This window comes from Phocoena sinus, chromosome 2 (assembly GCF_008692025.1).
Source record: "Phocoena sinus isolate mPhoSin1 chromosome 2, mPhoSin1.pri, whole genome shotgun sequence".
In the NCBI taxonomy this organism is placed as follows: Eukaryota; Metazoa; Chordata; class Mammalia; order Artiodactyla; family Phocoenidae; genus Phocoena; species Phocoena sinus.
The window spans coordinates 29,787,092-29,800,686 of NC_045764.1; the positions used below are offsets into that span (position 1 = coordinate 29,787,092).

Consider the following 13,595-nt stretch of genomic DNA (forward strand, 5'->3'; position numbering starts at 1 on the left):
TCTTCCTACCTGCCCTCTTGGTCCTGCAAGAGATGTCTGTGTAATTTTATAAGGAAAACGTGTTTGCTGAGGGTGCAGTGTTGTAGGACTGCATGGGTAGGTGATGCAGTCCCATGACTAGCAGGCCCAAGGCCAGTGTCTGCAATCCCTGTCGTGTCCTAGCATCCCCTAAGCACTTGTTCCTGATTCTCCCTCCAGCCCTGATTTGACACTCACACTGCCTCACAGCCACCTTACAGTGAGGCTTCAGTCCTTTGATGGTTGGAATTCAAGAAAACGTTAATGCAAAACCCAGGTTCGGGAGCCAGACATTCTTAAAGCAGCCTTGGGAGCTGTAGGAGGAATCCTTGGGCCCCACTCCACTTAAACATCAGACACACAGTTTGTCACGCATAGCTACAAGTCCCCATTAGAACATTCAGCCTTGAGAACTCTCATGATTCACCAAAAGGTGGTCCCACTCTAAATGGGCTCCCAGGAAATGTGGCAAAATCACCCATTTAAGATGTTGCCAATTTGGTAACATGTAGTAACACGTTCACTGAAAGCACTTGATCACCATGTTCCCCACCTCACAGTACATTTCCATCGTAAAATGGATTAAGGTGAAGATGTGGGTGTTTCCTGTATCCTGACGCTAGTGCTGTGTCCTGACATTAAACAGGGCCATCCTTGTTACTAGAGACTGAGTCAGTGGGTATGTGTCACCTGTGTGACCTGCAGAGCTATTGAATGACTTCAGGGATGGCCATTGTAAACACAACAAATTTAAGAGAGCCCGTTTTTGAAACAGGGTAGCTCTGATTCTGTCATTGCAACCCCCAGAAATCACTGCTGCATCTTCTGGAAGCCCCAGGAGACAGGATTTTTCTGTGTCGGCTACTCTGTCTATAAGGGGAATAGAGTCTTCCCATCCTTGGGCAAGTTTCAGAAAACTTCCCTCATGGTGGCCTGGCACCAGCCCTCTGACTCCTGGGTCTGAATCAAGCACAGTGAATTCCAAATCACTGTCAGGAAAGCACTGCGAGCACCTGCTTATTCTGTCAATTATATTTCTATGGGATTATCCTCTCTCTGTCTTAAGCCACCTTAAAAGCACCCAGACAGACTAAACTTTTAGATGTTGAGCCCAGCCCAACCCCCCAGGACAGTCTAGACCTAATGGCTGTGCTCTGTTCCAGTTCCTGTTCCTCTCGGAGGTCCTGCAGTGGAGGGCGCAGACCACCCCCGATCACGTGCTGTACACGCTGCTCAACTGTAGGGTGAGGCCCCACCCGTGTGCCCTGGCCGTTCCCTGTGTGGTCCACAATTTCATGCTTCTGTATCATATTCTCCACTCAAACCTTTCTCCTCAGTCTTACCTGGATCCTTTTGTTTGTTTGTTTGTTGCTATTTTGACTGAGACCTTTTCACCTAAGAGAGGTTGCTTTTAAATATAAGGGTTTGAGCATGTGTGTGTGTGTGTGTGCGTGTGTGTACACATATATTTTTGTGTGTATTTTAGCAATATTGTTTTGCAATATTTCCCTTCCCCTCAAAATGAGTGATGAATGTCTACAGCAGAACAATTGCAGATCTATGAGGTATTTATGTCTTTATTTTTATTACTCAACTCCTTTTTTTTATAAGAAGTCATGTTTTAGTTATAGGCTTTCATTCTTAGGAATGAAAATAATTTCTATTTTATAATTAAAGTTCATATTTACATCTCGTATTAGAAAAGCAAACTCCTCAGATAGTGTTCCATAATAGTACTTAAGAGTAAGGCAAGAAATAGTACTAACAATAAACGTTAAATGCAGAAGTCTTTAATACGTTTGTTAACTTTGTGTTTGCTTTGGAAATACGGCCTGAAAAATAGATTTAACGTAGGTCGTCTTGACAAGCATGGGTACTTGCAACTTTAAGAAGTTCTTCAGAGTTGCAAAATGGCAAAATCTTAGTGCACGAAGGCACCTCTTGTCATTTAAAGCAGTAGATTAAGGACAAGTGAAAGGAAATGCCAACAATGTAAGTTACTCCCTGAACCTATAATTTGGATATCCAGCTACAGACAAGTTTTGCGGTGATTTAGTTGGTAGAAGTAACCTCTGGTCCTCCTCTGACACAGCTTGTCTTGAATTGCCTTGCGTGCTGAGTTGACCTCAGCAGTTTCTTGTTCACTGTGTCTGTTCAAGACCGACCCCAGGAAGAGTCTTAGAAAGCACTCCCGCACCCCAGCCTCTGTGAGGAACGCTTGCTACCCTTGCCTTTTGGCGCCTACGCTTGGGCCTAGTGGACCCTCTTCCCAGGATAAATGCTCTTGCGCACAGGTGCATGGTGGTGAGACGCAGGGCAAGCCCGACGGTCGTGTGGGTACCAGGAGGCCCTGCGTCGCATCTGAAACGTGCCTGCCCTGCTGCTCTCGTCCATCTCTTTCCTCTGGCTCCTCCTCAGCCTGTAAACACAGATAAGACTCTCCTTTCCTGGCACCGTCGCCGGTTGGTGCTGTCCTGTCTCTCTAATTGCTTCTTCTGACTTTCTTCGTCCTGTGCACGTGGCGTGTCTCCTGGAGACTGTTGGGGACTTCCCCTTCTTTCTCCAGAGTCTCTCGTGTCCTCTAGAGGTTTCCAACAGCACCTTCAGAGGGGCAGCTGGAGCTAGAGCCACACTGCAGCCTGTCCCCCAGCCCCTGGGAAGGACTCCTACTCAGAGCCCCTTCGCTCAGCTCCCTGAGTGGGGCCATGGTGCTGACGTGACGAGGTAGGACAGGACATCCCCAGGCCAGGATAGGCCTGCCATCCCCCGTGAACTGTGGGCAGCGAGGGGGCGAGAGTTGGGTCAGCATCCCTTTTCCCTCCCCTGCAGCTTGACCCCTCCAGAGCTCTGGGTAAGAGGATATTTCTTATCTGTCCCAAACACAAAGATTCAAAAATGATTCAGGCATGTTCATAGACTATAGTCCTGTCAGTGGGAGGAAGACAGCCATGCTAACTGCGTCTCGCTTGGGGACTGGCAATGTGCAGGGCAGATCAACCCCATTCCCAGACCCTGAGTTCACTGTCCTTTTCTGTGGCTAGACATTGGATCATTAGAAGAAATGTGTTCACCAGAAATGACTCGTATTCTAGAAGGGCTTCGTCAGCAGCAATACAAGGTCTGATGGGTTGAGCTGTGGAGGTCAAGGCCATGAGAAAGTTTACTTCAGGTCAGCGCAGGGACAGCGTGGTCTACAACAGCCTCCCTTCAGACATGACCTTATCTCCTGAGGCTCTGCTGACATGAAGGCAGCTACATCCAAACAGCTGGAAGGGTCATATCGGAGCCAGGCATCTATGTTCATTCCCAGCCTCTCCAACCCCACGTGCACACTTAGGACAAGTGTTCAACCTGAACCAAAGGTCAAGAGCATCATTTCCATGGTGGTTACAGTGTCATTTCCACTCACTCAACCTTCTAGTTCAGCACTGTCCAATAGAAATACAGCGCAAGCCACACACACAATTTAATGTTTTCTAAAAGCAATATTTTAAAAAAGTATAAAGAAACAGGTGAAATTCATTCTAATAATGTGTTTTACTCAATATACCCAAACGCTGTCCTTCCAGCATAGGGCCCCAACGTGCTTCCAGGCTTCCTCTGTCCTGGACAGCCCCTTCCGTTGGTTGTGAATTCCCCAACTTGGTCGTGGCTCCCTTAAAACGGTTACCCGTTGGCTTCCTGTCTTTTCACAGTATTCACTCATATGCCCTCCTCCACGGCAATGCAGTCGATAGGATCAGAGTTGTTATGAGAGGTTTATAGTAGGAAGTGAGGATGTGATTCACTGCAAATCGTGGAAGACTTACATTCTTAGAACTTACTTACATACAGAAGAGCATCTGTTATTTTATTTATTTATTTATTTATTTTGCGGTACACGGGCCTCTCACCATTGCGGCCTCTCCCGTTGCGGAGCACAGGCTCCAGACGCACAGGCCCAGCGGCCATGGCTCACGGGCCCAGCCGCTCCGCGGCATGTGGGATCTTCCCGGACCGGGGCACGAACCTGTGTCCCCTGCATCGGCAGGCGGACTCTCAACCACTGCGCCACCAGGGAAGCCCTGTTATTTTTTTTAAGAGAAACACCAGCCAACTCTTTTAACATTTTTTTTTTTTACTTTTTGAGAATTTAAAAATGTGAATCCTGTTTGGCTTGTTCTTCATTCCTCAGTATGTTTTTTACTTGTCATTATTTAATTTAATGTAAAACTTTAAAATGGTGCTACATTTACAGTCTTTGACACTGAAATCTGTGGTCTTTAGAATAGGGATTGGGTAGTGGGTTACCCTGCATTGCCATTCTGTCATGATACTGGCCGAGGCTTCTTTTAGGAAAAGTTAGCCTTAATTTCCTGTGAGGTGCTTTTTCCTAGAACATTCTTCTTAGGCAGTGGGTTTCTGTACTGAAAACCCAACTTTTCCCATGAATGTTGATGAGGATGCCAGGTAACCATTGACCTGAGGATAAACAGCATTTCATGTTTTTATGACAGCAAGCACTTTGGAAAATGAAATGTGATTGAAAATCAGTGGTGTTTCTCCCGAGGTGAAAGGCTGTATTGAGACTCCCCATAACCAGTGGTGATGCACAGTCCGGGGCTGGATGAGGCCTGTATCCCATTTGGCTCCCTCAACGTGGAGCCTGCCGGGAGCCACAGTGAAGCCAGTGGAGCCTGCAGGCTGGGGTGGAGGAGAGAGGCTGGGCTGGGCTCGTTGGCAACCGACTACTCAGAGGGGCCCTCCTCCTGTCTGGGGTAAAGCCCGTAGGGTGGCAAAGGGTATTGTGAAACATTCGCAGAGATTCCTAAAGGACAGAATGCCAATTAAATTTCACCATTTTAAAGTACCTGGAGGTGGAAATTTCATAAACAGAGTCAAAACATATGGCTGCTGGTTGTGAGTCACTGATGCCTCTCAAATCTCATAGGCTTTGTTGTGTGACAAAAAAACTGGTTATGATAGGGGATCAGTGTCTGCTCTCTGGATAATGGGGAGAAGATCAGTCCCAGAAGTTGAACAACTCAGTCAGAGAATGCTTGCTGCTTAAGATAAGACTGGCTAACGACCAGCGGACAGCAGGTTGGTGGTGGTGGGACTCCCCTGTGGCACACTGCCACCCCACCAGCAGCACAGCTGGTCCCCAGCAACAACCAGGAGCACAGTGCTGGCTTCCCTCCAGGACAGCTGGTGTGCGCGTGTCAGGAGGCCTGGCATGGGCCTCACCTTAGCTGTGCTGGGGGCTGGTGCCCCATCTTCACTTAGAAGAGCTCACAGGACTTTTGGGTCCTTTTGAGTGTGTGTTTTGGTTCATGCGACAGGTGTGTTCCCCAGGAGTAACTGCTCAGAGGAACAGTCCAGTTGAGAAGGCACCAAGTTCTCAGGTTTGGGCTGGGTTTCTAGACGCCAGTCTCATGGATCTTTCTGTGTTTACCCAGCTTTGCCACATTCTGCTTTCTGGCTCTTCCATTTCATATATCTTTTTCTATTATTTTTTAACCTTTCTTAGAAGGAAGGTAATTAAGGAAAATACATACGATGAGAAAGTTCAAATCAGGGAAATGTAAGCTAATCCTGTCCACTATGGGAGAGGCCAGTGCCAGCACAGCAGGAAGGGACCAGAACCTGGCTGGCAGCTGCCTGGGCAGCCTCCCTTTGCCGGGCTTCTGCGGCCCTGGGCCCCGGTTATGGAGAGAGCCTACTGCTTCCCAGGGTAGATATGGCCATCAGTGATCTCGTGAGTGCTTTAGGCAAACACCGGCTGCTGGTATATACATCCTGATGCCTTTTAAATGGTTTTCACTCCCATCGGTTCCCACCCACCTTGTGCACGTGTTCCAGTTGGGTGGGAATTCTAATGTCTCTTTCCACACCTCAAGTCACCAGGTCACCAGTGTCCTTTAACGGCCCCAAAGGTTCTGGTCTCTCCTGTCCACGTTTCTCCTCCCACACAACCAGCTGCTCACACCACCTTCCTGTTGACTTTCTGCTCAGGCGACAGTCTTTTCCGTGTCACCCACCAGCTCATTTACCCTCCTTGGAAGCTCCCCACCTAAATAAAAGCATCTGGCCCAGTTGTCCACCATCGTTTCTTCAGCTGCAGGGTCTTCCTCACCTGACACTCCTGGCCAGTTTGCCTGTTGCTTGAGGAAAGGTCCTTCACCCTGTTCATCCCTTTAAAGTAGGAATTGATAATAAAGAAGCAGTTTTTAAATAGCTGTAGACAGTGATCTCTTCTCACCTGGGAATATGTGCAAATGAAAAGTGCATTCTCAAGAGAAACTTTCTTTGGATAGTTGTATGTTTATAATTTGCAGTTCATTCTTGCTTTTCTTTGAAGAGTAAACATCATGTATTTTGATATCTCTTATACCTACTTTGCTACTGATTTTCGCCTACAAAGCTTTTTTAAGGTACTTTTCAATCCAAGTGTGTTTTACATTTGCTCCTGCATATTTAAAAATCTACATTAAATGAATTTGACAATTCCCTTTTTTTCTTTTGTGTTTTTTGGGGGTTTTTTGACTTTTTTTTTTTTTTTTGACTGTTGCTTTTCTGGGGGTTTGTTTGTTTTCTGACCTCCCTGACTTTTGATGTGGTCTTTCTTTTTTTTTTTTTTTTTTTTTTTTGCGGTATGCGGGCCTCTCACTGTTGTGGCCTCTCCCGTTGCGGGGCACAGGCTCCGGACGCGCAGGCCCAGCGGCCATGGCTCACGGGCCCAGCCGCTCCGCGGCATGTGGGATCTTCCCGGTCCGGGGCACGAACCCGCGTCCCCTGCATCGGCAGGCGGACTCTCAACCACTGCGCCACCAGGGAAGCCCTGATGTGGTCTTTCTTAAAAGCAGTTTCAATTAGTCTTACTTTTCATAGTGCAAGTCCTGCAGATTTATGACTAATTCTTATTGCCCATGACAATTACACTTAAGTCCCAGAATTACTAGATTGATTTTTTTTGTGATTTTAGCTGTTTTTTCAAGTCAAGTCATTGTTTTTTAAATATTTCTTTTTAATACAAACGTGTCTAGATGCCTCTTTGGTGTTGTACTTCTTAGCCAGTGGGGAGGAAAGGAGAGTGAATGGTAACTGTTGGGGGGGGGGGTCTTCTTAGGGGCTGACAGAAACATTCTGAAGCTGACTGTGGTGATGGTTGCCCAACTCTGCAGATACATCCATTTAACTGCACATTTTAAATAAGTGAGTTGTATGGTATATGAACTGCACCTCAAAGCTGTCATATTAAAAAAAAAAAATCTTACCCGCTTGTTCTTGTGCTACTCAGGGCACAATAGCGAACTCGCTGACGTGTGTCCAGCTGCACAAGCGGGCTGAGAAGATAGCCGTGATGCTGATGGAGAGAGGGCACCTGCAGGATGGGGACCACGTCGCTCTAGTCTACCCACCAGGTAAGAAGCAGGGCCATGCAAGACCAGCCCTTGCCCGAGAGACCCTTCACTGCACATGTTGGTGCTCGATGACCTTGTGTGTTACCACCAAAAATGGGCACTGTCTCTCCTGCCTGGCTCACTTGTGCGGACTGTGCTACGTGCTATACCACTAATAGTAGGGACACAGATAAAGCGGTAGTTCACAACGACTTTTCAATCTAAATTTGTTTTATTAGCTATCTGAGGTCGTTCATTTAATCAATAGTAGTTAAATCCTTGACTACTGAATTGATAATCAGAAAGTTGAGTAATTCCTTAGAGAAATGAGAGCAATCAAGCTTCTGGCCTGCTTTGGCTTCCTGTGCCTAAAAGAACGGGCCAGGTGGGAGTTACCCCTGAAGTTTAACAGACCCACAGGGAGGAGGACAGGTCTGTTCAAGGTCTCAGTTACTGCCGTACCCGTCTGACTGTTTCCAGGCTGGTGATTCTGCTGACAGGGATGATGGCCATTAAACAGCTTGTTTTGTTTCAAGTGAGAACTTCTGCTTTTCTCCCCATGTAGGAATAGACCTTATCGCAGCATTTTATGGTTGCCTGTATGCAGGCTGTGTGCCAATAACCGTCCGTCCTCCACACCCACAGAACATCGCAACCACACTGCCAACCGTGAAGATGATCGTGGAGGTAACGCTGCCTGCGGGTGTCTGCGCCTGAGTGTTGGGCTTGCAGATCACAGAGCCTGGGCTCCCGGGGAAGGGCTGGGTGCAGGCATGGGATTGCATGGGAGTCGGCGGTCCCAGCGGTGGAGTGGGACTCAGCCTCTTCCCTCTAGGAGTTGGCCATCACGTTCTGGAAGGAAGATAGCAGCTTGTGCGTAGAATTAGGGGCTAGAGAGCAGCTTTGCCACAATGCGTGGGAATTGATGCCCAGAGAGGGCATCCCTCTGGACACTGGGAGCTTCCCTACCAAGCCCAAGGAGCAGACCAAAACAAGTGGGAAAGTCATACATTTTTAAAGGTTCTTGCCTCAAGATTGAGAAGCATCCTGTTCCTTTTTGAAAGTATAGATTTGATTTAATTTTTTTTTGCCTGGGGAAGTTTAAAAAGGATTAGGATATGTTTTTCCCTTGGAGGAGGAACCACAAGGGACATCACAAATGAATACTTCTTTGTAGTTGTGTTGGAGGACCCTCAAGGTTGTCACTCTGGTAGATGGTACTGTGTGTGTAAATGTGTGCATTTCTGGGGGACGGAGCTAACAGTGAGAGCAGGTAGTTTGGATGCTGCTTTCTGTGTGTGACCATCACACAGGCGATACTGCCAGGGACCTCAGTCCCCACAAGGTCTGCTTGTGTGCTCCATGGTCAGATTCCTGGTCATGTGGAACTCCATTGGCCAGCACAGCCCCTTGTGAGGCAGCTGTGCTCCTGGTGCCCAGCCTGTGCTGCGAGCTTCATGGCCTCCACGTGGTGCACAGCTGGCACATGAGCATGCGTCCATCCCCGTCCTTTACCCTCCTCCTCTCCATTCCTTGTTCTCTGACCCTCAGGTGAGCCGCTCCGCCTGTTTGATGACAACACAACTGATCTGTAAATTGTTACGGTCCAGGGAGGCAGCTGCAGCTGTAGACGTCAGGGCCTGGCCCCCGATACTGGACACAGGTTCGTCCTCCAACTCACTGATATGTTTGTTTGCTTATCTGCTTTTCCATTAAGTCAGAGATGCTAACAGCTTTGTTTTGCTCTCTAGATGATTTGCCAAAGAAGCGGCCTGCCCAGATCTACAAACCTTCCAACCCAGACATGCTAGCCTATCTTGATTTTAGTGTGTCCACGACTGGGATGCTAGCTGGAGTGAAGGTGAGAAACACAGTCTGCGTAATACTAGTTAGCAAGCCACAAAGCAATGGTCAGTTTTCATTCTTATGGGTATAGGGCTCTAGTGGGGCCTAGCAGCAAAACATGGAGAGAGCGATATATTTGCATTTTGTTCAAGCTCTAAAATGCGTGACCATTTCAATAGTTAGCTAGGCTGACTGATTATTTCCAGATGTTCCAGCTCTTTTTTTATGTAAACAGAGCTTCCCTAACCTCTAATTTAAAAACTGCCTATGTTTTTCTTGCTGGTTCTCAAATCCCAGTATTCTATTATAAAACTTTGTGCACTGGAGTTTCTCAGTTGTTTAACATGGGTCTCATAACTTGCCAGCACGCTGCTCATCGCCTCTGAAATGATGCTTTTTCCTATCAAAGAATGATGGAACTACTATGTGTGTCACCAGAATTAGGACCCTCAAAGCTCAGGCAATGTCCTTGTCAAGATACCGTTAAGCCTGAGAAAACCATAATTCAAAAAGAGTCATGTACCACAATGTTCATTGAAGCTCTGTTTGCAATAGCCAGGACATGGAAGCAACCTAAGTGTCCATCAACAGATGAATGGATAAAGAAGATGTGGCACATCCATACAATGGAATATTACTCAGCCATAAAAAGAAACGAAATTGAGTTATTTGTAGTGAGGTGGGTGGACCTAGAGTCTGTCATACAGAGTGAAGTAAGCCAGAAAGAAAAAAACAAATACCATACGCTAACACATATATATGGAATCTAAAAAAAAAAATGTTCTGAAGAACCTAGGGGCAGGACAGGAATAAAGACACAGATGTAAAAAATGGACTTGAGGACATGGGGAGGGGGAAGGGTAAGCTGGGACGAGTGGCATGGACATATATACACTACCAGTGTAAAATAGATGGCTAGTGAGAAGCAGCTGCATAGCACCGGGAGATAAGCTCGGTGCTTTGTGACCACCTAGAGGGGATAGGGAGGGTGGAAGGGAGATGCAAAAGGGAGGAGATATGGGGATATATGTGTATGTGTAGCTGATTCACTTTGTTATAAAGCAGACAGTAATACACCATTGTAAAGCAATTATACTCCAATAAAGATGTTAAAAAAAAAAAAAGACACGGTTAAGTTCTCTGGCCTCAGGAAGCCCTTCACCTATTATCCACCTGACTGCTGGGTTTGCATAATTTTCATTTAGTTCTCTTACTCCATTTACTTTTTTTTCCAATTTTTAATTGTGGTAAAATATATATACCACAAATTTGCCATTTACCCAGTTCAAGTGTACAACTCAGTGGTGTTAAACATGTTCAGAATTCTGTGCTGCTCTCACCACCACTCATCTTTGTAAGTCATTTCATCTCACAAAACTGAAACCACCCCTGTCTGCAGCAACTCCCACTCTACTTTCTGTCTTTATGATTTTGACTATTCTAGGTACCATGTTTATGTGGAATCATACAGTATATGTCTTCTTGTGTTTGGCTTATTTTCACTTAGCATAGTGTCTTCAGCGTTCATCCATGTTGAAGTATGTATCAGAATTCCTTTTTAAGGCTGAGTTAATATTTCATTGTATGTATTTACCACATTTTGCTTATCCATTCGTTTATCAATGGACACTTGAGTTGCTTTCACATTTTAGCTATTGTGAATAATGCTGCAGTGAACATGGGTGTATAAATATCTCTTTGAGACATTGCCTTCAGCAATTTTAAGTATATATCCAGAAGTTGAATTGTTGGGTCATATGGTAATTATATTTTTAATTTTCTGGGGAATTGCTATACTATTTTCCACAGTAGCTGTTCCATTTTACCTTCTCACCAACAGTGCACAAAGTTTCCACTATCTCCACATCCTTACCAACACTTGTATTTTATTTTCCATTGGTTTTTTTTTTTTTTTTCTTTTGGATGTCCTCTTTTTTTGGCGGGGGAAGAGCCGCGCCGCATGGCTTGTGGGCTCTTGGTTCCCTGACCAGGGATTGAACCCAGGCCACTGCAGTGAAAGCCTGGAATCCTAACCATTAGGCCACCAGGGAACTCCCTGTTGGTTGGTTGGTTTGTTTTTAATAGTAGCCTTCCTAATGGATGTGAGGTGATATCACATTGTAATTTTGATTTGCATTTCCCTAAAGGTTAATGATGTTGAGCATCTTTTCATGGAATTATTGGCCATTTGTATATATCCTTTGAAGAAATGTTTATTCAAGTTCTTTGCTGTTTTTGAATTGATTGTTTTCTTGTTGAGTTCTAGATGTTCTCTATATATTATGAATATTAATCCCTTATCAGATACATGATTTGCAAATATTTTCTCCCTTTCTTTGGGTTGCCTTTTTACTCTATGGATAGTGTCTTTTGATGCACAAAATTTTAAGATTTCTGTGAAGTCTAATTTTTTTTGCCTTTTCCTTCGGTGTCGTATCCAAGAAAACATTTCCAAATCCAATGTTGTGAACTTTTGTCCCATATTTTCATCTAAAAGTTTTATTTTTTAGATCTTATATTTAGATCTTTGCTCCATTTTGTGTTAATTTTGTTTATGGTATTAGATAAGAGTCCAACGTAATTCTTTTGCATGTGGATATCCAGTTTTCCAAGCACCGTTTGTTGAAAAGACTGTCCTTTCCCCGTTGAATGGTCTTGGTACCCATATCAAAAATCATTCGATCACCCACAGTTAACATCATACTCAACAGTGAAAAGCTGAAGCTTTTCTCTAAGATCAGGAACAACGCAAGGATGCTCACTTGTACCACTCTTATTTAATATAGTACTGGAAGTCCTAACCAGAGAAATTAGGCAAGAAAAAGAAATAAAAGGCATCCACACTGGAAAGGAAGAAGTAAAATTGTCACTATTTGCAAATGACATGATGCTATGTATAGAAAACACTAAAAACTCCACCAAAAACTGTTAGAATAAATGATTCAGTAAAGTGCAGGATAACAAAATTAATACAGAGAAATCTGTTGTGTTTCTATATACTAAAATGAAATATCAGAAAGAGAAATTAAGGAAACAATCTTATTTACAACTGCATCAAAAGAATAAAATACCTAGGAATAAATTTAACCAAGGAGGTGAAAGACCTGTACACTGAAAACTATAAAATATTGATGACATAAATTGAAGAAGACACAAATAAATGGATATTCCATACTCTTGGTTAGAATAATAAATATTGTTAAAATAGCCATACTACCCAAAGCAACCTACAGATTCATTGCAATCCTTATCAAAATTCTAATGGCATTTTTCACAGAAATAGAACAAACAATTCTAAAATACGTATGAAACCACAAAAGACCCCCAATAGCCAAAGCCATCTTGAAAAAGATCAAAGCTGGAGACATCATGCTCCCTGACATTACAAAGCTACAGTAATGCAAACAGTATTATTATACTGGCACAAAAGCAGACACATAGATCAATGAAACAGAATAGCCCCAAAATTAACCCATGCATATATGTCAACTAATTTATGACAGAGGAGCCAAGAATATATGGTGGGGAAAGGACAGTCTTTAAATGTGCTTGGAACACTGGACAGCCACATGCAAAAGAATGAAACTGGACCAATTTTCTACACCACACATAAAAATGAACTCAAAGTGAACTAAAGACTTGAATGTGAGACCTGAAACCATAAAAGTCCTAGAAGAAAACATAGGGGTAAACTCCTAGACATTGGTCTTGTCAATTTTTTGAGTTTGACATCAAAAGCAAAGGCAACAAAAGTTAAGCAAGTGGGATTACATCAAACCAAAAAGCTTCTGCACAGCAAAGGAAACCATTAACAAATGAAAAGGCAACCTACTGGATGGGAGAAAATATTTACGAATCATATATCTGATAATGGGTTAATATCCAAAATATATGAAGAACTCATACAACTTAATAGCAGAAAAACAAACAATTATTTCTTAAAAATGGGCAGAGGATCTGAATAGACATTTTTCTGAAAGAGACATACAGATGGACAGCAGATACATGAAAATATGCTCAACATCACTAATCACCAGAGAAATGCAAATCAAAACCACAATAAGCTATCACTTCACACCTGTCAGGATGACCATCATCAAAAAGACAAGAGATAACATGTGTCCGTGAGGGTGTGGAGAAAAGGGAACCCTTGTGCACTGCTGGTGGGAATGTAAAGTGGTGCAGCCACTATGGAAAACAGTATGGGAATTCCTCAAAAAATTAAAAATAAAACTACCATATTATCCAGCAATTCCACTTCTTGGTATTGATCTGAAGAAAATAAAAACACTAACTCGAAAAGATATCTGCTCCCCCGTGTTCATAGCAGCATTGTTTACAATAGCCAAG

At 44.1% G+C, this 13,595-nt stretch overlaps 1 protein-coding gene across 3 annotated transcripts in view; it reads left to right on the plus strand.

The window, feature by feature from the left end:
• Window positions 1-13,595, plus strand: part of DIP2C (disco interacting protein 2 homolog C) — a 372,892-nt gene that overhangs the window by 303,180 nt on the left and 56,117 nt on the right. For all 3 annotated transcript variants that reach the window (XM_032623322.1, XM_032623323.1, XM_032623324.1), the window contains 5 exons: window positions 1,182-1,262; window positions 7,298-7,421; window positions 7,966-8,087; window positions 8,952-9,063; window positions 9,152-9,261. In XM_032623322.1, the coding sequence (XP_032479213.1) occupies window positions 1,182-1,262; window positions 7,298-7,421; window positions 7,966-8,087; window positions 8,952-9,063; window positions 9,152-9,261 (549 nt within the window). The remainder of the gene's footprint in view (window positions 1-1,181; window positions 1,263-7,297; window positions 7,422-7,965; window positions 8,088-8,951; window positions 9,064-9,151; window positions 9,262-13,595) is intronic.